This window comes from Lissotriton helveticus, chromosome 9, assembly GCF_964261635.1.
Source record: "Lissotriton helveticus chromosome 9, aLisHel1.1, whole genome shotgun sequence".
NCBI classification, from domain to species: domain Eukaryota; kingdom Metazoa; phylum Chordata; class Amphibia; order Caudata; family Salamandridae; genus Lissotriton; species Lissotriton helveticus.
In genome coordinates, this window is record NC_136070.1 from 685,480,438 (window position 1) to 685,503,830 (window position 23,393).

The 23,393-nt window shown below is 45.5% G+C and overlaps 1 protein-coding gene across 1 annotated transcript in view; it reads left to right on the forward strand.

Annotated features, from left to right (window-relative positions):
• Window positions 1-23,393, forward strand: part of LOC144781776 (uncharacterized) — a 660,484-nt gene that overhangs the window by 90,195 nt on the left and 546,896 nt on the right. The window contains exons 2-4 of the mRNA XM_078660772.1: window positions 9,830-10,077; window positions 10,852-10,977; window positions 12,272-12,390. Coding sequence (XP_078516898.1) covers window positions 9,830-10,077; window positions 10,852-10,977; window positions 12,272-12,390 — 493 coding nt within the window. The remainder of the gene's footprint in view (window positions 1-9,829; window positions 10,078-10,851; window positions 10,978-12,271; window positions 12,391-23,393) is intronic.

The window sequence follows — 23,393 nt, forward strand, 5'->3', positions numbered from 1 at the left end:
AGGTCGCGGGTTTTAGGCAGGAGCAGGTTCCAGGATCAACAGGCCGGTAGGGCTGGGGCCAAGTCAGTTGTTGTTGTCTGTTGTTAGCAGCTGCACGGTGGGTCTTCCTCTTCTTGATCTTCTTTCATAGGTTCAGGGACCCCTAAATACTAATTTTAGGGGCGTTACAGGTAGGGCAAGGGCAGGGACCAATGGGTCCCTGTCCTGGGGTGAGTACACCCCCTGGCCTGCTCCTCTCCTGTGGGAGGGGGGCAGGAGCCTAGCTGGGATTGGGCAGGGCTCCCCATCTACAAGATGGCCGGAGCCCGGGGTCGTGCTTCACCTCGCCTCTCCCACCTGAGGGGTGGAGTTGGCACAGGTTGGCACACCCCCCTTCCTGACTTAGTTTTTCTCGCCAGTCTTCCCGCCAGAATGGGGGTAGGACTGGTGGGGGGCTGGTTGCTGGGTACAGCAAATAGTCTGGAAAAGCTCTCAGAGGGGGTATGCCTTTGAAGCTTACCCTGTCCATCCTGGGGGAGGAGACATAGCACCTCGCCCAGGATGTGCTTTGTTGCAGACCCAGGAGAGCGGGGGGCTCTCCGCCCAGGGGTCCAGCAACATGTCTGCTGTGTGGCAGCCTATGCAGCCACTCAGCCCAGACGTGGATGGTAGGTTCTGGTTTTGGAGGGCATCTCTAAGATGCCCTCTCATGCATGTTACATTAAATCCCACACTGGCATCAGTGCGGGTTTTATGTGCTGAGAAGTTTGATACCAAACTTGTCAGTCTTCAGTGTAGCCATTATGATGCGGTGGAGTTCGTAATGACAACCTCCCAGCACCATATACTCTTAATGGCGTCACTGCACTTACAGTGCCCAGGAATGGTCCTGGGTACTGTAGGGGCACAGGGCTCATGCACCTGTGCCCTCACCTCTGGCACCCAGCTGGAGGGGTGACTGAGGTATGCCAGGGCAGTGGGTTCTGTGGTGTGTGCCATGTCGACTCTTGTTTTGGTTCTGTACTTAGGCACTCAGCCTGCCAAGGCAGTGTGTGGGTGCCAGGGTACAGGGCCCCTGAGGGTGGCACAATCAGTGCTGCAGCCCTCAGGGGTCTTCTCTGGTCACCATGCGGGTACCTGGGGTACCATTTACTAGGGGCTGACAGGTGGCCAGAGATGCCAATTGGGTACTTCGTTTCTGCATAGTTTATGGGGAAGGAACATAGGCCCTGGGTACCTGATTGGCAGGCACCCAGGGCACACTCAGTCAAAGCACTTCAGCAGTTCAGAACAAGCACTGGCGTTGCCAGTAGGTCTCGTAGAATGCAGTGCATCCTTCTTGCTCTAGCAGGGCGATTAGCCTCGCCCCGATTAGCCTCGCCCCTGCCATCGCCTCTCTGGCTGTCTTATCGCTTCAGCTCCTATGGACAGCTGGCACGCGGCCTCTGGATGCAGGCGTTCTGAGAGCTGCCCATCACTTCGAGGCTGCCCCACTGTGGCCGAGTCTGCTGCAACCAGACAAAGTCATGGGCGTCCATGAGACCAAAAACAGAAGCATTCCACGAGTAAAGTGCGGGCGTGAGGGCAGCCTGACAAACCTGTCCCGACACGTGAAGACATGCTGCAGCTCCTGTTACACAGGATGGTTATTAAGTAGTAAATGGCCAAGGGCGATCCTTTAAAAAAGAACCGCATACCATGCGAGGTGCACGTTTTAACCTACTAGAGAAGGAAGGAGAAAACACCATTTCGTCTTTATAAAACGAATAGTGGTGCAGCGACGTTTTGTATGGTTAGTTTCCAAAGGAAAACATTTAAAAAAAACACATGGCCAAATACATGTGATAAAAATGTGCAGATGTAACAGTCTCTACGGGTGTGACTTAAATAAAAAAATGTGCAGATGTAACAGTCTCTACGGGTGTGACTTAAATAAAGTTTCACAAAGCATGAAAAACGTAGAAGCACAATGCTGTCGGTATTGTGATATAAAGAAAATACTTGGGTAAAAGTGGCTGTGGGTAATTAGAGAGTGGCCGGAGGGAAGCCGGATGGGGGCAGGAGAGCTGAGATAGCGTGATAGGGGAGGAGAAGCCGCAGAGCGCACGCTGGGCGAAGCCCTTTGATGTGCTGTGCGGCCGTGAATGCCAGCGTGTTAGGGGAGGAGAAGCCGCAGAGCGCACGCTGGGCGAAGCCCTTTGATGTGCTGTGCGGCCGTGAATGCGCGTGCTTGTTTGCTCACGTGATTCACGTGAACTTAAAGAAAACCGCACGAACGAAACCCTTGGTTTCACGATTGTTTTGAGCACTTGAATTCTCGCTCCCTCAATGCGCTTGCTCGCATTGATAGGTCACGAGACCTAAAAAAGTGGGGGCATACCAAGGCAAGAGAGATGGCACTTTCTCGCACCGCCGAGAAGTTGCCCAAACGGACTGCCTGGGAGCGCCCATCTAGAAAGGAGGTGATCCACTTAAGGGCCAGGGCCTGAATGCCGGCGTTGCTGACACGGCCGATCAGAAGCTCTTGTTCGACAGTGTCAAAAGCCGCCGAAAGATCCAGAAGCACCAGGGCCTGGGTGATGTTTTTATCAGTTCCTCTCCTAAGCTCATCCATGACTGCCAGAATGACAGATTCCGTGGAGTGAGCAGGCCTAAAACCCGCTTGCCGAGGGTCAAGAAACTGGGAATGCTCAATAAATGAGCTGAGGCAGTTCGTAACGTGAGCCTCTAGTATTTTACTGAGGTAGGGGAGCAGAGAAATAGGACGAAAATTGCTCAGCACCGAAGGATCTGCATTGGGTTTCTTTAGTATAGGGACAACTACAGCGCATTTAAAGATATCCGGGACAGTGCCTGATTTAAGGGAGTTGTTAAGAAGTGAAAGCGGCGGGTCAGGGCAGGTAATAAAGGCCTCTTTCAAAATATGAGGGGGACAGTGGTCATTAGGGGAACCAGATCCCACTTTGCTCAGTAGGGTCAGGAATTCTTCTCTAGAGATCAGGGGGATTTGATCAAACTTGAAGTTTTTTTTACTGAATACGGGGGAGGTGGAAGGGGGAGTGGGGATGGGGATATTATTCTTGATGAGGGTAAGTTTGTCAATGAAGAACGAGTTCAATGAGTCACATAGTGTTTGTGAGGGGACAGATTTAGCAGTCACCCTGTCGGGTTGTACAAGCTCATTGACAATTGAGAAAATGTCTTTAGCCTTCGTGGATGAATTTGTGATTTTTTGAGAGAAGTAAGCAGATTTGGTCTGGAGAATGGAATCTTTATAATTTTTTAACAGGGCTACATAAACCGCTCTCTCCTTGGAAGCATAGGGTCACCGCCAACAGCGCTCTGCCTGTCTGAGTGCCAGTTTTTTCTTTTTTAGATCGTCAGAAAACCAGCGTTTGGCGTCGTGGGGGCGTTTAAGTAAGATTCTTTTCAAAGGGGCCACCTTGTCACTGGCTACTTTCAGCTAGTGGTCAAGGTTAGAAGCCTGAAGAGAGATAGGGGCCTGTTCATTGGGGGAGGTGGCTGTAAGGAATGCATGGAAATCGTCCAAGTTAGCCCGTTTCCAGTTTCTGGCCAAGAAATTGCCGGCCGGGGGCGACATAGTGGGAGGAGTATAGGACATAGTAAAAGAAATACAATAATGATCAGACCAAGTGCAGGGGGAAACTAAAGGAGGTGCAATTTCTATGTTAGAGGTCCAGACCTGGTCCAAAATATGCCCCTTGGCGTGGGTAGCCTTGTGCACATGTTATGTATGTTTTAGTGTTCTCAATTATATTTGTGTCATATGTTCTCCCCCTTAGGCTAGGGAAATGTGTGTGCCTTTGTGTGTAAATGCCAGTCTTGGCGAAACTGCAGTCTTTTGATCTGATTGGGGAACTTAGTCTCCATATGCTGTAGTAGGGAATTCATGGCAATTTTTGTAATTTAGATAACACAATTCAAATGTCATTTTCTTAGTTTTGTTTGTTGAATCGCGGGGGCAATACTTATTATGAGCACAGTGCTTACAATTTTTACATCAGACTGTTCGAACTAGTGTTTCAATAAAACAAGATAAGACTGCATATGTCGTATTGTAACACAGGGCGAATATGCAATGTTAGAATAGTATCTGCACAATCTTAAATTTTCACACAATACAGTTTTCAAAGGCAATTAATGCAATATCATCACAAACAATAATACATTTCAATAATTGTTGACAGAAAAAATTACGTTGTCAAAAAATTAGTACGTTCATCACATACTATCCTTCTAGCAAGAGTAGACTAGCGTGTAATATGTTCCTAAGTGAACTGGATAGTCTGCCACTTTCCGCTCCTAGGTGGTAATCATAGAAACCATTTAGTAATAACAGTAATAACGAGTTACGCTCAGTTTCCTGGGTCCAAATTTTCCCTATCCGAATTCCGCCCTGTATCGCTCAGGGTCAAGCTAGATGCACCTCCCACACTCCTTCCAGATACTATATGGGTGTTAAGAAACTGCTCTAGAACTGGGAAACCGTTGAACTAAAAAACTATGAGACTGAGGTGTGAACTCCGCCGAATGAGGATAGCTATGTCCCAAAAATTTGCGTCAAGGGAGTTATCAAGGGCTATACACATTATTACACTATATTCACCTTAGATAGCGTCAACTATTGAACAAAGGTGACTTCTGTGGGGACTCCTCAGAGCCGCCATATGACTGATACAGTTAGGAAATATAAAATAGGTGATCTGCCAGATCCCGTCAGTTGCAGGGTGCTCAGGTTATCTTTTTACACTTCTCCCTAGTTTGCCTTACGCCAAATGCTTTAGACTATATTTTAGTTTCAAATGTAGTCTCTTACCCTTTGTGACAGCTGCTTCAGGACAGACCTCCGCCCCGGGGATTCAGCAGAACTTTCAATCAATTGCTCTTTCTACCCACATTTCTCGTTGGGAAAATGTGAATCAGTCCTGGCAGAGTCACCTTCCTTCGGCTTCAGTCTGGTACGAGGTCCCTATCCTCCTATCTGGTTCGCTAAAATGTTGCTTGAAGTAGGATTCCTTAAAGAACAGAAGACGATGTATTTTGCATAACAGGAACAATTTGTTTAATTAAACAGTTCGGTTGGGAAAAGAGTTACAGGCACCAGGTCTGAGGACTGTCTCAACTTGCATTCGATTGGGGTTATATACAGAATACAATCGGTAATAAAAAGTTTCCGGTGTACCATATATGGTGAGGAATGTTAGATGCTGTCATCTGCCGTATTTCGAGTGTGGCAGTTGGACTGCTGCCTCTGTCGGGATGCCAGATCCTGCAGCTGTGCCACAGTGGAAAGGGGCAGGAATATTCTGGTGGTGCCACTGAGCATATTTAGAGTTGCATCTCCACTGCCCATATCATGGCGGAGAGCCATGATATGGCGAGCAGTGAACCGGCAACAAAGGCTGCACGTAAACTGCAGGCCATGGGTTGAAAACTGTATTTATTTTCCTCAATTTGTTATGATAAGGCTACTAAAAAGGTATCTTTGGGTAGTAAGAAGAGCGAACGCCAAGCACTATGCTACGTTTTAAATCCGGACTTTGTTTTCCCTTGCCATACAATCTTAGCTCCTAATCCCAAACATTGAAGCTGATGTGTGACTTCTAACCCTGATAACCCTTATCGTCTTATGTAACACCCTGTACATTGATTTATGTTACACAGTTGCATGATTTATTGTCAATGTATAATGTATACGTGCGATGTAAAGTGCTCTGACACCTTACAGTGGGATGGTTAGCGCTATAAAAATATTAAATACAACAAATTAGTGAGTGCCATTTAAATTGTTGTTCGTGTAAATACTCACACATAAGGATGCATGTGACACTTTTACAGCGCATGCATAGCTCTTTCACAGGGGGTGGGTTGCACAAAGTCAAAAACCTGACTCTAAATGTCTTAAGTTTCTCTTAAGTACTCGTGAGGTGATAGCAAGCTGTGTGGCTTTGTTTCACAGGGTGCATTGGCACCTATGTGTAAGGCTGCAGATAGCTCCCAGACAGGACTGTACTCCAACAAAAAGAGGGCTGATGGCCCTTTATATTGCCCTTCGTTTTGCGCCCAAGACAGAAGAGGTCGTAAAAAGCCACCTTATTGCCAGGCAGAGAACAGGCGGAGGCAGCTGAATTGTGCCCACGTGTTGTCAATTTACACCGAGACCATGTCAGCAAATTTCACTGGGGCCCAATTGATCCCCGATCTGGCTGACTAATCTCTGTTGGACCGGGGATCTGGTGGGTTCCGCCTTCATTCCAGCTCTGATGAACCTCCATAGTTGTTTACAGAACCCTCTTCCCACCTAAACATTCCCTATGCAACTGAAGAGACCCTTCACACAAGCCCATTCTACCCAGTTCTACCCTATGTACATGGCCTTAGGCGTCCATTACATTTATTTATTTTGAAAGTTTATATAGCGCTAGTTCGACCTGTGGTGTTCTTTCCTGTGAAGTTCGATGTCCTTGTCTATGGAGTGTGTTTGGTGTTCTGGTCTGTAAATTACTATTACGTGCTATGTTTACGTCCCAACGATCGTTGAAATGTACTTTCCCATCCACGTAGTGTGTTTGTGTGCTTTTGGGAGCGTGTTGATAAGCTGTCCGGTCTGCATATAGCTGTGGCGTGTTCATTCAAGCTGTAAAGCCCGCCATGCTGACAGCCCGAGGTTTGTTTTATGCTTCTCGTCCTATGCGTTTTCCCTTGTGTAGCTGCAAGTGTCCAGCGCGGGCTGCTCAGTGCTAAATAGAGCCTGGTGAATGGGAGGTGTGCCTCGGAGTGCACGAAGAAAGCAGCAGCTAGCAAGTCCAGCCCACACCACACAGTCGCCGTTGACGTGCACGTCTTTGGTGCAATGCAAATTATCCCTAGTCATTCAGTCAGTGCTGACTGGAAGAGGAGAACCACAGAGGTTGCCCACCATGTCATAACAACCGGGCTCGGCGGCACGGTGAGCGCATGCCAGAGACACCCCGCGAACAGAGAGAACAGCTCCTGGCACAAGAACACACACAGACCTACCTCGGCATGCAGTCACCATTGTCTCCTGTACAGGGAAAGAAGACACAGTTTAAAGGAACAGTTGCATGGGGAAAGGCTGTTAGTGGTACATGTACACGCATAGTGGTGCTTCCTAAACAAGCAATGGCGAGTAGTTTACTAATAGTGACAGATCCCATGTGCAGGCCAACCCCCCCACATCTTCCTCTTATGCGGGCGGGGGGTCAACATGCATGAAGAATAGCCTTGTGCACAGAGCACGACTGTCCCCATGTATTTGCCGCCTTGCTCGAACACGTAGAGTCCCCAGTGTGCATGGTGCGCTGTCTCCAGTGTGTGAGGAAGCAGAGGCAGCCTGCCCCAACCCCCTGGGAACTACAGTACCACAGGCGCAGAGACGGTTCCAGCAGCGCCTCCCCCGCCCCTTCCATGCTGAAATGAAACCAGTGGTGCACGCACACCACAGAGGAGCGGGCTGAGGGAGCCTGTTGTCTGTGCCGCGCTGATGCGCGTTTATATTATATATTTTATATAGGAAACAGAGGTTCCAGTGGAGTAATATAATCACTTTGTATGGTAACATTAGAGCATAATAGCATTAATAAACGAGGGTTGTATGGGATGTCAAAGAGAGAAAAGGAGGATCACAGCGAAGAATTCTGATAATGCAATTCTATTTACATAAATAAATCAAGATATATACATTTACAAGAATATTTCAGTGCAAAAAGTGTCCCCAGTGTATATATGAAGAACCAAAAGAACAATTGAGTGATTACTGGTGACTGTATTTACAAGGTTTCTGTGCAATTATTGTTTTCAAGGAAAGCGGCCGTTCTGAATATGTACAGGAGAGATATACAGCCACTTTACACAATCATAACCGCTGTTTGCAAGGTTCGGTTTCCTTTTTATCGTCAAAGGCGTTTCGACCCTGTGGTGAATAGAGGGTCTCATCAGGACCAATGGTAGGGGGACATCTGCTATATACAGTGAAGGTCACGTGTGGTGTGCTGTGTCAACCCTGTGCGTGAAGGTGAAGTAATAGTACTCACAGGGAACCCAACCGGGTTCACTGGTACAAGCGACTGGCCAATGAATGTAGTCAAGGTGGGGGCGCTTAGGGATGGAGCGCGATGTAGTCACAAAGGTAGGAATGAATCCAGAAGGCTTGATTTGGCCCAAAATGGGGCGATCGTTACCGAGGGTAATACCTCATGTAATCGCTTCGATGTCAAATGAGCAGTTCGAGTGAATCTGTCTGCTCTGGCTAGAATAACTGCGTTACAGACTGATGTGCGTAACAGACACCGGTGGGACTGGGCGGAGCAAAGGTGGGACATGCGCCCGCCTTAGCCCAATTATGTGATGTAGTTTATAAAAAAATGCACGCTAAAGCCAATGGCAGCCGGCGAAAGCAAAACCACACGCACAAGTGTGTGGTCAGCTTTCAGAACCCCATACAAGAGGTCTCTTGCTGCGCGAGCAGTACTGCGCACTGCAACACTAGGCACAAGATCTAAAAATGGCAGCATTTTTCAGTTATAAATCTGGCATTGTGTTTGCTAGCCACCGGGATCAAGATTCCTACTGTGTGTTAATGTGACACTTTGAAATGGGAGTAAATTAAACTCAAGAGTTAATTTCATGATTATATGGATTCCATAAAACTCATTTAAATGTTGTCCCATTTCTCTTTTGCTTTTACAAACATCAGGCATCTTGCACCCATTAGCCTGTAGACACAGTGCCATATTTACAACAGAAAAATACAGCCATTTGTTGAAATGGGAGGAATTTATAGCGAAAGTAACATGCTTCATAAAATATTGGGAAGTAATTGGCTTAAACGTAAGTGGAGAAAAACGTTAAGACTTAATGTTTCATAGAAATATTTTTCTTCACTTTAAATTTCTCCCATTAAAAAAAGAAGACTGTATTTTTCAATTATAAATATGGCACAGTGTTTACTGGCCACCGGGAGCAAGAGGCCTGCTATTTGTAAATACGCACTTTGAAATGGGAGAAAATTAAAGTGAAAAGTTAGCTTAATTATTAAGTCTTCATTTTAATTTTCTACCTTTTAAAAACATTCAGAAGCATAATTTTGCTCTCATGCTCCAATATTGATTTGACAATGACTTTTATTTAAGAGTTAAATACCTCAGTTTCTAGATTCTGCGCCTGACCCTGGCTCATAAATCTGATTCCATCACTGCTCTTTATTAGGCCCTGGTATCTGATGGTAATGTAGAATAAACACAGCCTTCCTTTAACTTATTTGAAAATGAACTCAAGGCTGGGAGCTACTCCGAAGGTGTCTTTGAGCTACTGGTAGCTGCAGTCAACTGGTTGGAGACACCTGGACTCCCCATATATGTGCCAATGTTATGATCAGCAGCATTTTGGAGGTGATTGCAATCATGTATTAGGTTATGCCTTAGTACAGTTCTGAAACTCATTAGTTAGATAAAGGTTTCAGATATGGGTATAGGCTACAGGTATGTTAGTAACTGCCATAGTGTATTGCATAGCCTTTATGCTTTGTTCTGGAGGAATGCTGAATTCCAGGCTTTAGCTCAGAGGAGTGAAAGTGAAAAGGGGTGTATCGGGGTGGCTAAGAAGGGCATCACAGAGAACTAGTGCTAGAAGAGCGCAACATTTACAGTGAGGTACATCAGTGGGGATGCTTGCAGAGTTGGATTGATAGTCATATAGGTAATGTTTTAAGAATTAATTATGGTACAGTCGGGTAAAGGTTGAGTAGGTTAAGATGTGGCAGGGATGGTGAATGTTTAAGTTGGCATTTGTCTTTTTATCCTTGTAACAGGCCAGGGCATACTAGCTACAAAAGCCATCACTAACAACCAGCAGCAGAGTGTGGTAACGGAAGTTTGCAATGGCACATCTGCATATACCAGCTATCTCAACCATGGAGCCACACTTAGTCTTGGGGTTGAGTCAGATGATGGTTCCTTTCCATATTCAGTGGAGTTTGAGAAGCACTGGAAAGCAGCACAGGAGAACCCGTTTGATTTCACAGCGTGGACCAACTTGTTGGAGTATGTTGAAAAGGAGGTAGGTTGTTACCTTAGACATGTATGTACTTTTTTTATTTCATGTCTCCACATATATTGTGTTAAAAGTAATGGGTAAACAAAAGTAGCATTTTTAGGAAGTTAACTATTTACTCACTATCCGGTAAAAGGACATCAAATGAGATCTTTTGTAAATTGTGCTTCCAGGTTCACTATATTTTTGCCTCAAGTGCAATGCATTGGAACGAGGGGCTGTGCTGTAGCTATTGTGTTTCGAAAATAAACTGTTGCACACAGTTATTACAAAATAATACTATTCCTTATTGCTTTCAGTAGTTAATGAAAAGTATTTAGAAGCTCACTGAGCCTACTATTAAAGCAGTGGCACATTCTCTAGGATATGGGTACACGCCAAGAAAAATTACTGTTCTGAATAAAGGTTTTTATATGCCACAGTAAAAAAAAATCTCTGGAAAGTTTGTCATGTAGTCTGTTATTCAATGCTGTTAGTTTGTCTGTGGAAGCTATAGTTTACTGTATCCTGGATTTAGACTTGGTCATTATGTCTAGTTCGATAAAATATTCTAAGCATTTGTCTTGCTTGCTGCTGTGGAGCAGAATTTGAGTAAAGGAGTGAGCGAGGGCGAGAATCCTAGGCGACTAGGTAAAAAAACAGGTTTGTTTCGAGACCCGGTCTCTGCAATAACCGTAAGTAAGGGAACATATATGCAATTTCGGGGAACTTGCATACATTATTTTCCTGTTCAGCCATGTGACATGATCTTAAAAGTTTTTAAACTTTTATTTTTTTCAGAATAGCATTGTGGCTTCCAGAAAAGCCTACAATGCATTTTTCACCCGCTATCCTTACTGCTATGGATACTGGAAGAAATATGCTGACATGGAGCGGCGATTTGGCTACTTGAAAGAAGCTGAGCAGGTAAGGATTGTGCAAGGGTCTGGATCAGTTCTTAGGTCACCCTTCTTTGTTACGTATGTGTGACCTGTAAATGAATGCTTGGGAGTCTGCAAACAATTTCTTTCCCACCTGCCGATTTCTAGCAGTGTGTATTTATTCACATGTATTTGTACACGTATCTCAGCAGTATGTATAGAAGTTTGTGTAATTTGTATAGCGTGAACCTGACCAAAAGGCAACATAGTCCTGTACAGAGTTAAAGGCAAGCTTACATTTAACAACTGAAAGGACAGGTTGCATAGTTCTGAGAGCAGAAGTGTACTGTTACTGCATTGTGATCTGTTCTTTAAAGTGGAGCAACCCCAACTATTTCCTAAATTGGAGCAGCATTGGTGAGATCATAATGGATAAGGTTGTTTCACATCCTAGGTGTATAGATGTAAAAGGCTCGCTGCCTTCGTTTTTTCTTTATTACACTTCCAGTCAAGAGATGGTGAGCTTATCTGCAAGATAAGGGGCAGGAGGGGAGGGGGGGGGATACTAGTCGCGATGGCTTTGTAAATGAAGCTGCTGGATTTTAAGATGATGCAGGTGGCGAGTGGAACCAGTGGAGTTTCATCAGGATGGGAGTGATGTTATATATTCCCACAGGCCCTGGATGAGACATCCTTTGGTGTGTAGATGCCCTTAAGGGGGGCAGTGTGAAGTCTGAGATGCCAAGGGGGAGAGCATTATTACCTTCCAAATGCAAAGGGGAGAGCATTATTACATTCCAAATGCAAGGGGGAGAGCATTATTACCTTCCAAATGCAAGAGCAGGAGGGATCGAAAATCAGTTCTAAGGGTGCTTTCTAGAAGAAAGTGTTTCACCTTCCTTAGAAGGAAGAGATGGTACCAGGAAGTCTCTTTTTTTTTTTTAAATAAGTGTGTGGACAGAGAGTGAGATTGATGTGCAAGGTGAATCCAAGTAACTTGGTCTTCAGTGAAAGTTGTGGTTCAAAGTCGCCAAGTTTCATATCAGCAGCACTCATGCTGAGTAGAGAGAGGCCACCATGCTGTGCTACTTTTGTTGGTGAAAGGTCATGGTCCGTTGTAAATTCAGAAGCCACAATCCTTGCTGTATCATTCCTGTCATTGTGGAAAAGTTTTCTGTGCAACTGTTGTATGGTTAAAAAGTCCGAAATGTTGGTGTTAGATCATTTGTATCATATTTTGTAATTCTAGATCATATTTCTGGCTGTCTAGTTGTGAATTTACTATTGACATATAATATGTTTTTTATGTACATTTATCTTCTTGTTATGCTGCTTTGCAGGTATATGAACAGGGAGTGCAGTTCATTCCGCTCAGTGTCGATCTCTGGATCCATTTCATCACTTTCCTCCAGGAAACGGCAGACATGACTCAGATTGAGTCGCTCCAGAGAATTTCCAAGTAGGCTTCTTTGCTTCTGAAAGGTTTACTCTTATTTAGAAGTAAGAAATTGTACATCATTAGGTGGGTTTGAAAAGAGTGAGTTACTCATAGTAATTTTTGTATTTAGTTCCTTCAGCTATACTCATGGTTTCTCACTTTAAACAGTACCCAAGAAACGAGAGCTTGGATGTCTGAGAAAGGAATTTTCTGCCGATTTTCATGCTCTGACCACATTATCCAGTAAATTTCTACATCCCAGTGCTTGCATTGGCTAGGATGTAGTGCTGGTGAAGGAGAGCGACTTGTAGGCTCAGACCCTGGAGGTGTAAAATTACATAAGTTGCTACAGCAGCCGTATTTACCTATTCTTTCAGCCGTTTCCTTTCATGCATACAAACGAGAAGATTCTTTAGTTTGAATAAATAAATGAGAAGGGAGGAGAGTTCCTAAACAAGCTTTTGCAATGCAATAGGTCTCGCATTAATTAAGTTTGAGCTATTGGCATTGCTAAATATTGCACCACCAATTGCAACAAAAGTCTATAAATTGTTGGCCAAAAAAATGTGTATTTATTTTTGTAGCAATGTTGGCATGCTGCGCTTTAGATGAATATGCTTAAAAGTAAAGTGCGCCATACTGCGATTGCTACAATAGTTAATTGTGGATGCGTTAACAGTTGATGTGTGCACTGATGGCTGGTGGTGTGTGTGCCTGTAGAAATTGTGCTCTGATGGCTGGTGGTGTGTGTGCCTGGTGGAAGTGCGCACTGCCGGCTGGTGGTGTGTGTGCCTGGTGGAAGCGTGCACTGATGCATGGTGGTGTGTGTGTGCCTGGTGGAAGCGTGTACTGACTGGTGGTGTGTGTGTGCCTGATGAAAGCGTGCTCTGACAGCTGGTGGTGTGTGTGTGCCTGTGAAAGCGTGCACTGACGGTTGGTGGTGTGTGTGTGTGCCTGGTGAAAGCGTGCACTGGCGTCTGGTGGTGTGTGTCTTGTGGTAGCGTGCACTGACGGCTGGTGGTGTTTGTGCCCGGTGAAAGCATGCACTGACGGCTGGTGGTGTTTGTGCCCGGTGAAATAGTGCACTGACTGCTGGTGGTGTTTGTGCCCGGTGAAAGCGTGCACTGACGACTGATGGTGTCTGTGTCTGGTGAAAGTATTCACTGAAGGCGTGTTTGTGTGTGTGTGTGTGGTCGTATGTGTGGGGTTGTGTGTGTGTGGGGTTGTGTGTGTGTGTGTGGGGTTGTGTGTGTGTGTGGTTGTGTGTGTTTGGTTGTGTGTGTGGTTGAGTGTGTGGCAAAGTATAAAGGCTTCAGAAAAACTGCGCGGACACTTGCCAGCTGGGTTTTAGGGCTCCGTCTTTGCATCACTCATTAATGTCGTCCCTTCAAGGACCCATATGTCACTCCCCATTAGGGGTAATGAAATGCAAATGTCCATTAGACGTTTTTAAATGCGTCCACTGCAAGCTCGCACCAGCCTCCCAGTCCATATCAGTTTAGACGCTCATACCTCGTGACCCCCACCCAGCCCCGGCAGAGCTGTTTTCCTCTGGATTAGCTGCTGGTGCGCACGCTAGGGCTAACTGCCCCTCAGGCATTTAGCAACTGATCTGTGAGAAGCGGCTGCTACAAGAGGGGTTGGGCCAGTGGTGGAGGGGGCGGAGAGTGCAGCAGAGGCAACCACGCAGGTGTTCCGCCCCAAGCCCATCACTCCAAGCATTCTCACTTTTAAGAGAGAAAGTAGTGCATGTCTACCCAGGACTTCAGCTATCTTTATTTTTCTCAGCTGTCTGTGTCGCTATAATCTCATCTATATGGACCCACTCACCCACCTATTTCTCAATCTGGCTTGATTTTTTCCAAAGTATCGCATCTGCATTAATACCGAAATAAAATGCAGAACAAAAGAAAATAGACATAATTGTATTTAAAAAATCATGCACCCCCCACTCGTGTGGTTTGTGCGGTTGGAGACAGACCATGTTAACACGCTCATATGCAAATGCGGCCATTCAAACACGCTCTCTCAGGCGGGGTCACCGTGTTCCTTGACGCATGCGTTAGTGCTACTGATGGCGGCGTTAATAAAGAGATGCTTGCTAATTACAGGCTGAGGAACCGGCAGCTCCTCGGATCTCCATCCGAACCCAACAGAGTTCCGTGAGGGGCCCGTGTAGGCGGCGAGGCGCTGGGACCTCTTCTCGGCCAGGGTTGAGTCCCTGCTGCTGCTGTACGAGAGGGGCGAAGGAGGGAAGCAGATTTTAGTCCCCATTAAAAGTGGGGGAGCTATCCAGGACCAGAGACATACAGATACCTTCTGTGGAGAAGCGCAAATGCGTCACTAGTGGTCAGATGTTATGGGTTATGGAGAAGTTAAGATTTGGTATATTTAAAAGAGTCTGGAAGTGTCAGGGGTGGTTTAGAAGTGTCATCTGATAGTAGGTGTGGTGAAGTCCGGGTTTGTAATTTTGAAAAGTGTCAGAGGTTTGGAGGTGTCAGCGGGGGTTCAGAGTGTCAGCTGGTGGTAGGTGTTTGGATAGTGGGGGCAACTCTCAGGCGTCCGCTGTCAGTGGAGGCTCGCTCCCGGCTCACTAAATGCGACGACCTGAGGCTCTGCTAGTCATATTGCAGTGTTTGTCCTTGGATGGGTGCCTGTGTCACTGTGCGCAGAAAGCAAGGCGGACACATGAAGGTAAGGTTTTGGCCACGGGTGAGGAACAAGCAGCAGTTGTAGCCGCTGCTTTGCATTCTGTGTATAAATAGCCCCCGTGCAGAACTGCCCTCTCAGTAATCACCGGTATGTAGCGGTGCGACGTCCAGCACAGGCAGACAGTGAGAGGTGGTGCAGGCCGGGGTCGCTTGGGGGTAGGGACCGCCCTTGGACCCTCCCCGGGGTGGAGCTCTGAAGAGATCTCCCCCTCCTCACATAACTGGCTTGCAATCATCGGAGGGGTGGGCGTACGATGTATACAATGGGCTACGCTATGATTATTGCAGTGCCGTGGCGGAGCAGAGGATGTGGTGAAAGTGGTTAGGCCAGAGCAGCTTCGGGACAGCAAGTAAAAGTAAAAGCACTTAGCTAACTTCTGCGGCTAACGCGCATACATACAGCTTTGAACCAAGTCTGGCGTTAACGATTGTAAATCAAATGTAACCAGTGGCGGCGCCTGCAGCCGGTGCAGGCAGCGCCTGACCGCTTCCGGGGCTCTCGTGCTAAAGAGAGAGCCCCGGCACCAAAGAGGAAGAGCGGCACACAGCAGTGCGGGGCTCCCATGCCTATGGAGAGAGCCCCGCGTCGTGCAGCTAGCCACCGTTGAGGAGGATCCTCCCCCCGCAGACCGGGTGAGTGGGGGATTCTCAATTTGTGCCGATGAAGGCACAGTATCATTGTTTATTTCCTGAGCGGACCCGCCATTGCGAGCCGCTCCAACGATGGGGCGAAAGTGAGGGGTGAAAGTGAATCTTCATGCTGGTTTGCTTGCGAAGCAGGACAGGAGATGTGCGCGTGCCTGTATGTGCGTGTCCACAGACCCCAATCGCCTGCGCGTGCCCTGGTCTGTACCACTTGAGAGGCAAGTCGCTGACAATAAGTCTCGCTGGCGACAGCGTTTCGCTCTGCGTCGCCAGGTGCGAGACCTAAAAAGGATTAAAGACCAATATGTTTCAGGATGTCATAGATAAACCAAGAGTGAGGCCTAGTTCTAGCATTCTAAGACCGCTTTAGAAAGGCAAGAGGAGTATCCTTGATTGCTGCTTCGCAATTGACATTGGTTGAACATTCCTATCAAAGCTTTTGAAGTCTGGTGGCATGTCCAGGATCTTTCATATGAATCAGAAGCCCAGAACATTGTTTAATATGTTTAATAATTTGGTTTTATCCAGAGGAAAACCTACCGCCCTTTTAATTTGGTTAATGATTATTCTTCCTGCCGAAAATGCATTTTCCAAAAAGTTGGGTAGGCTAAGTTTTTGGGTTGTGTGAAACACAAGGACTGGGTTGGTCAGGAAAGTAGAACATTCTCTTAAACCTACTGTATATTTCATAATTCCTGTGCAAGTTTCTAGAGCCTTTACAGCCTTCAGCTTGCAAATTCTGTTAACCTGATGTAGCTAACAGAAAAAGGTGGTTTTCAAGAGTTGAACTTAATATCTGTTCTAGCCGTAAGCTCAAGATGTATGTGGACTAAAGCCTGCAAAACTATATTCCAGATATCTATCACAGGTGTTGTAGAAGGTAGGCAGGATGCCTTTCAGGGGGGTTTCCCCCATTTAAATCACTGGAGTCTTTTAAGAAGGAATCTGAAGCTTGCTTTCAATCTCAGGATAAAACACAGGGCCTCTCCTTTTTTTGTTCCTCTGTTCTTTTGACAATTCGGTCAGTTGCACTTGCCTTGTTCAGTTTTATGATCTATGTTGTGAAACTGCTTCATTCGAGTTATTGATTTCTACTTGTACTACATATCTATATGGGATGAGAGATTGAAAGTGTTGTTCTTTTAGAAGTGGTGTGTTGGAGTTTTAATTGGGGGAGAAGCAACTACATTTTTTGGCATTGTTTCAATTTAACAGTGGAGAATTGCATATTTTATATTACACTATACTGTTTACTGTTTTGGGAACAGACACCATCTTTCCTCTGTCTTGTTTCCTCAAACTAGTACGCCATTCTGGTTAGGGCTCCAGATAGGAAAGTGCCCCTTTTTGCATGGTTGCCCCTCACTTTTTGCCTGATGTTGATGCTCTTTGACTGAGTGTGCCCTGGATTACGGCCAACCAGGTACCCAGGGCCTGTGTTCTTTCCCTAAACCTGTACTGTGTATCCCCAAATTGGCACCTCTCTGGCAACATGTAAGTCCCTTGTAAAAGGTGCCATAGATACCATGGGTCCTGTACCTTAATACCCACACACTGCCATTGCAGGCTGAGTGTTTTGGTGCTGAGAAAAGTGAAGAGTTGACATGGCACACATCCCTGTGTGCCATGCCTGCAACCCGTTGGCATTGGCATAAGCCAGCCTCCCCTCTAGCTTGGTGCGCTATGCCTCTGGTGAAGGTACAGGTGCATGAGCCCTGTACCCCTACAGTGTCTAAGCCTATTCCTAGACATTGTAAGTGCAGTGAAACCATAAAGAGTATTTGGTCTGGGAGTTTGTCATTACGAACTCCACAGCACCAGAATGGCTTTTCTGAAATCTGGGAAGTTTGGTATCAAACTTCTTAGCACATTAAACCCACACTGATTCCTGTGTGGGATTTAATGTAAAATGCACTGAGAGGGCAACTTGGAGATGCCCCCTGAAAAACGACCCGACTCTAGTGTCTTGGCTGACTGGCTCCTCGCCAGCTCCCACCCCCAGACATGTTTCTGGACCCATGGGTCGATAGACTCCCGCTCTCGGTGTCCTGAAACAACGCACATCGTGGGCAGAGGTGCCAAGCCTCCTCCTTCAGGATGGGCAGGGCCCACGAAAGGGAAGCTTCAAATTGTTGCCGCCTTCATGAGCTACCCCAGCCATTTGCTGCTCCAGGCAACTGGCCCACACCGTTTCGTACACCCACTTTGAGCGGCAGAATCAATTGGAAAACCAAGATAGGAGGAGAGGTGTGCCCACCTTTGCCCGGGGGATGTGGGAAGGGGGGAGGCGAGGCGAAGCACAACTCCCAGTCCTGCCATCTTGAAGATGGTGGGACCCAGCCAACCAGACTAAAGCTTATGCCCCCCTCCCACTGGAGGGTTGCATAATAGGGGATGTACTAACCCCAAGAAGGGACCCATTGGTCCCAGCCTTTACCTGAAACGCCCAAATATTTAGTATTTAGGGTCAACCTTGAACCTTGCCGTCTCAGACAAAAAGAAACAAGAAAAAGAAGGACCGAAGAGCCATGCTGAAGGAAGAAGAGAGAGGATACCAACTGACTTGGCCCCAGAACTACCGGTTTGTCCCAACCTCGACCTGCTCCAGCAGAATCCCAGTGTGTTCTGCAGCCCGCAGCCCCTCAGTACCCGGAGGACCTGCGCTGCCTTCCCAGACCAGACTTTCTCACCTGTGAGCACGAGATTTGCTCACCAACAGACTTTGGCTTCAGCCAAATCCACAAGTCTGCACCACTCTGCACCTTACACCCATGGCCCGAGTTCGATTGGCCCAACACCACGAGTAGGTCACCCTGGCACTCCTGACCTGGGATCTGTGATCCCTGGCCTACGTCAAGTCTCCTGACCACGCCTGCAGCCCCTTTCTGTAGAATCACCCTGGCAGCCACCGGAGCCAGTAATAAAAACCCAATGCCAAAAGACACCCCTGCACCCTAAGGCCCACGGCCTTGGGTGGCCCAGCCAACGGTGTCCCGGCATCCCATGACATCCCAGCTTACCTCTTCAACTGGGTGTCACCTCCAGAAGATCTTCGTCCCACAGCCTGCTGTGTTTGTTCAAATGGGAGAATCCCCATTGAAAGTAACAGGGTAACCGACGCCAAAACAGCACCCTGCACCCTGCTGCCCTAGTGGTGCTGTGGGTGCACCTAGGGTGCTAACTTGAACCCCCCTTTGCCATGAGCTTAAGTAGAGGAGTTTTGCTCCCTCAACCTTGTGGCCTGCTCGTGAGCAGTCATCAACCAGAGGCCCCCTATCCCCCATTGGATAACATTGGGCGCTCAGCACTCTGCACCCAGCTGCCCTAGTGCTGCTGACGTTGCTCTTGTGCTCTTGGAGTGCATCCTTGACCCTAGGGTGAACCTCTGTTCTAACCCCAGAAAACCAACTCCCAAAACTAAGTGCCATATGCATGAACACATTTTCCCATAGACCCAGAATGGGCAAAACCCTTTGATGCATCTGGCCCCAAGTACTTACCTGTAAGCCGATAACTTAATTTCCTCCCATAGGATTGTATTGACTGCTTTTCTGTGAAAAATGTTTGAAGTGAGGAGTTGGAAAATTGTATGAAACCTTAAGAAACTGTATACTTACCTTTTATTTAGGAAATGTCCCAGTGTGATATCCAGGCATATCACACTAGTACAAAAAGTAACTTGAAAAGTAATCTAATAAGTAATCATACAGTAACTGAAAAGTAATTTCAATTGTTTCTAAATAATTGACCTACCTGTATTCAATCCAATTACATGCAACTGCATTATGCCTGTAAAGTATTATTTCCCTTACCTGCACAAGGCCTGGCTTGGTTCTAGAAATAAAATACAACTAAATATTATTTTTATACAAAGCAAATTGGTCAGAGTTCAGTCTTGAGTGTGTGAAATCATTTCTTGCCTCAGTGTGTACAATAAATGCTTAACACTACCCTCTGATTAAGCCTTACTGCTCGCCCACACTACCACTAATAGAGAGTAAGGTATTGTCTACTTTAGCCTCTGCCTACCTTTGTGGATCCACTGGACTCTGTGCTCACTATACCTTGCTTTGGTATAGTATATACATTGCCAGCTTCCTACACTCCAGCATTTCTTTTATGGCACAATACCCAGGTTTACCTGCCAGGCGGCTGCGTTAAATACCAGTTTTCCTAGCACATGAAGCACTGTATAGAACAAGAGATTACATTTTTTTTTTAAGTGGTGTATTGAGTTCTAATCAGGGGGAAGTATCTATCTTTTTTGTGCTTCGTTCCAAATCAGAAGAGGGGAAATTAGGTTTTTAAATAACTTTTTACTATTTGCACTTTCAGGGAACAGACACCATTTTTCCTCTGTTCTGTTTCCCCAAACAGGGATGCCATTCTGGTTAGTGCTCCAGTTTTTCTTTTATGGCACAAAACTTAAGTTGGCCTACAGTGCAGCCGCAACAATGGTGCACCTAAGACAAGCCCATCCCTACGTGCTCCAGTCGCACTCATGCGGCCCGTTTCTCCACCCTGCATACATCTGAAGCTTAGGTAAAAACAGATTCCAACATTACTTATGCTAGAACTCAGCTTTACAAGATTACATCAGAGTATCTCCGTTGTTGTCCTTCTGTGAAGTCAACTTTTGGGTTTCAACACAATCTTTTGTCAGATGATCTTGATACCCCTCAGTCGAATGCTAGTTTACCTTTCTCTAATCTGTGTAACTTGACCTTAAAATGCAGTCTTATTAATGCATGCTCACTGATGAAGCATGAGGTAGAGATCAATCTGTCAATATCAACTACGTGCTTGGAAATTCTTTTTGTCACGGAATTCTGGACAACCCTTAATTTGAACCCTGATCTGGGAGAAGTATGCCCGGGAGGGTATAATATTGTTCATCTCCCGTGCCCTTTACGTAGAGGCGGAGGATTGACTATTATTTGTAAACCCCATTTCAAATTAAGGACTTTTGAGATGAAGGATGTTTTGCCGGCTGAGCTATTAGAATTCAATGTGAGCTTATCGGCCTCAATTTCAGTAACCAGAGTAGTTAATTGGCACAGAAGGATCCTTGGTTATGGCCTTAAATGATCTACTTATGGCAACAGACGAGGGTTATCACACAGTGTTGGCGCTGCTTCATTTGTCTCCAGCATTTGACACAATAGATCACAGTATTTTACTCTCAAGGTTGTCAGAAGTAAGGATAAAGGGAGGAGTGCTGAAATTGCTGTCTTACTTTTTGGATGGAAGAATGCGAGCGGCCTGCCTTTACACCTTTTTCTCATCCTTCAGAATAGTTAAAACAGGAAGTACCTCAGGGCTCCTCCCTAAGTCCAGTACTGTTTAATATTTACTTAACACCTTGCGTGCTCATGATGAGCTCAGCTCGTCATGAGGCACGGTGACGCTGTGCTCATGACGAGCTGAGCTCATCATGACCGCCGCGGGGCTAATTCCCCTGCCCTGCTGTGCTGAGCGTTCTGAAGAAACGGTCGTAGTCATGAGCACAGCACCACCATGCAGCGTGATGAGCTGAGCTCGTCATGAGCACCGCGGCGCCGCACGCGGCCCCCCTCCCCCCAGCACCGCAGGGGAATTAGCCCCGCGGTGAAGGGGTTAAGAACTCTCACCAGTCTGATTAGATCCCATGGCCTTAAATTTGTAAACTATTCTGATGACACCCAGCTAATTTTGACATTGGATTGTACCTCTTCTGACCCAATGATGTCTTTTTTATATATTACATATTTCTTACCTTTCATGTAATCAAATGATCATCTATGTGCTTTGGAATAATGAAGTCTTTACGTAAGATACTATCTCTGTTGCCCACTCATTGTCGGTATTTGGTATTCCAAAATACGATTTTATGCAGACTAGACTATGGGAATACTCTTTTCCTAGGTGGAACTAAATATCTTTAGTGCTTACAGTGTATTCCGACAGGGGCAGCAAAGCTTGTGCTTTCATTACCTTGACACTCCCACTGCGGCAGCTTTGACTCGCTTCACTGGCTTCCTGTCAACCAGTCCATCACTTTAAAATCCTTATACACTACCCACAGAGCCTTTTATGAAGATGGCCCCCTTCCACTACGACACAAACTGCAAAAATAACATGACATGCAAACCTCTGCATTTATCTAGGTCTCCCTACCGGTCACCACCCTATGGAACAGCTTGCCAGGTCTATACATAATCTCCTTGCTTTCAGAAAAGCTTGAAAGACCTGGCTGTCTAAGCTCTAGCCCGTGTCTCAAATTAGTTATCTGGTATGAAGTGCCAGGATGCCTTTTGGGTAACAGTTCACGCTTTATAAATAGTGTTAATATTAATAATATATATATATATATTTTTATACTCACTACGGAAATAAAAGTAAAAATGTTAAAAAAATAAATATATATGTACAACTTTATCATATCCATTTATAAGTACATCAATAAATAAGGTGATTGTACGCTTATGGGTTATTTTCCTATAATACATAACTGTCACAATGTGTAAATATGTTTATACCAATTGTATCTAAGTGCTTCGCCACTAAAATATTGGTGGACTAATATAAAAAAAAATTTAAACTATATTTTTCAAAAAAAATGGAAAGCCCGAGTTGGTAAATATTTATCCTTGCATGCACAAATGGGGCTTTTTCTAGTACAATTTTATATCTCCTAATGTTTTTACATATACTTGTTAAAAACCTCATGTATGTATAATCCCTTATGTTTTGTTATATATCTATATGTTTATATATTTTCCTCCCACTGCAAAGAAAAGAAAAAGTTAACTAATCTTCCCAAACCTGTACACTGACTCATCCTATTCCAAAATATCCCCTACCTCCACTCTCTGACTCATCCTAACACTTCAGAGCCTCGTCAGGTGGCAGTAAGCGCTATATAAATACAATTACTGTGGAACCCCTCCGAAATCAGGCTGCGGACCCTTAAGGTAGCTTATCTCATTATCCTAATCCCAGATTCATCATATTGTAGTATCACAACAGGTTGTTGTGTATCCATAGTGCATGAACACTGCAGAACGCCTTGCACGCACTTCACCACTTTTCTGCTTAAAACCCTAGGCACATTCTTTGCCTAATTCTACACCGATTGAGTGTATTTTTAAGTGAATGTTGACTTGATTAATTTTTATTGTACCCAACTGCACATTTTAAAAGGGCAAACTAAATTGATTTATTTGCAAGAATGAAAAAACAAGTGCATTGCTTTTACTGGTTGAGTTGAGAACACAGTCATTCTAAACCTGGTTGATGGACTATACCGGGACCGATGTTAAATGCATCAAATAATAGGAAAATAATTAGTTGCTTTTCTGTTACACTGTATGATTAGAGTAATTTCTGTTACCATGGTCTGTGACAGAATACTTGTAAGCCAAGACCCAAAAATGCAAATTATTTTGACACAATACAAACATAAGGTTTCAGTGAGGTAAATTATATTTAATGGATGCCTTTAAATTAGAGTCATGGGTACCAATTATTAGTAGTGATCCTTTTCCTCTGTCCATTTACCTGATAGGTACCAGTCCCTCTCTTAACATCATCTTGTCCCATAACACTACTTTTTGTGAAATAATTAAGCTTCATTCTAAAAAGAAAAAAAGGCTAATTCTTTCACACATGAAAAATTGAGTTATTGCC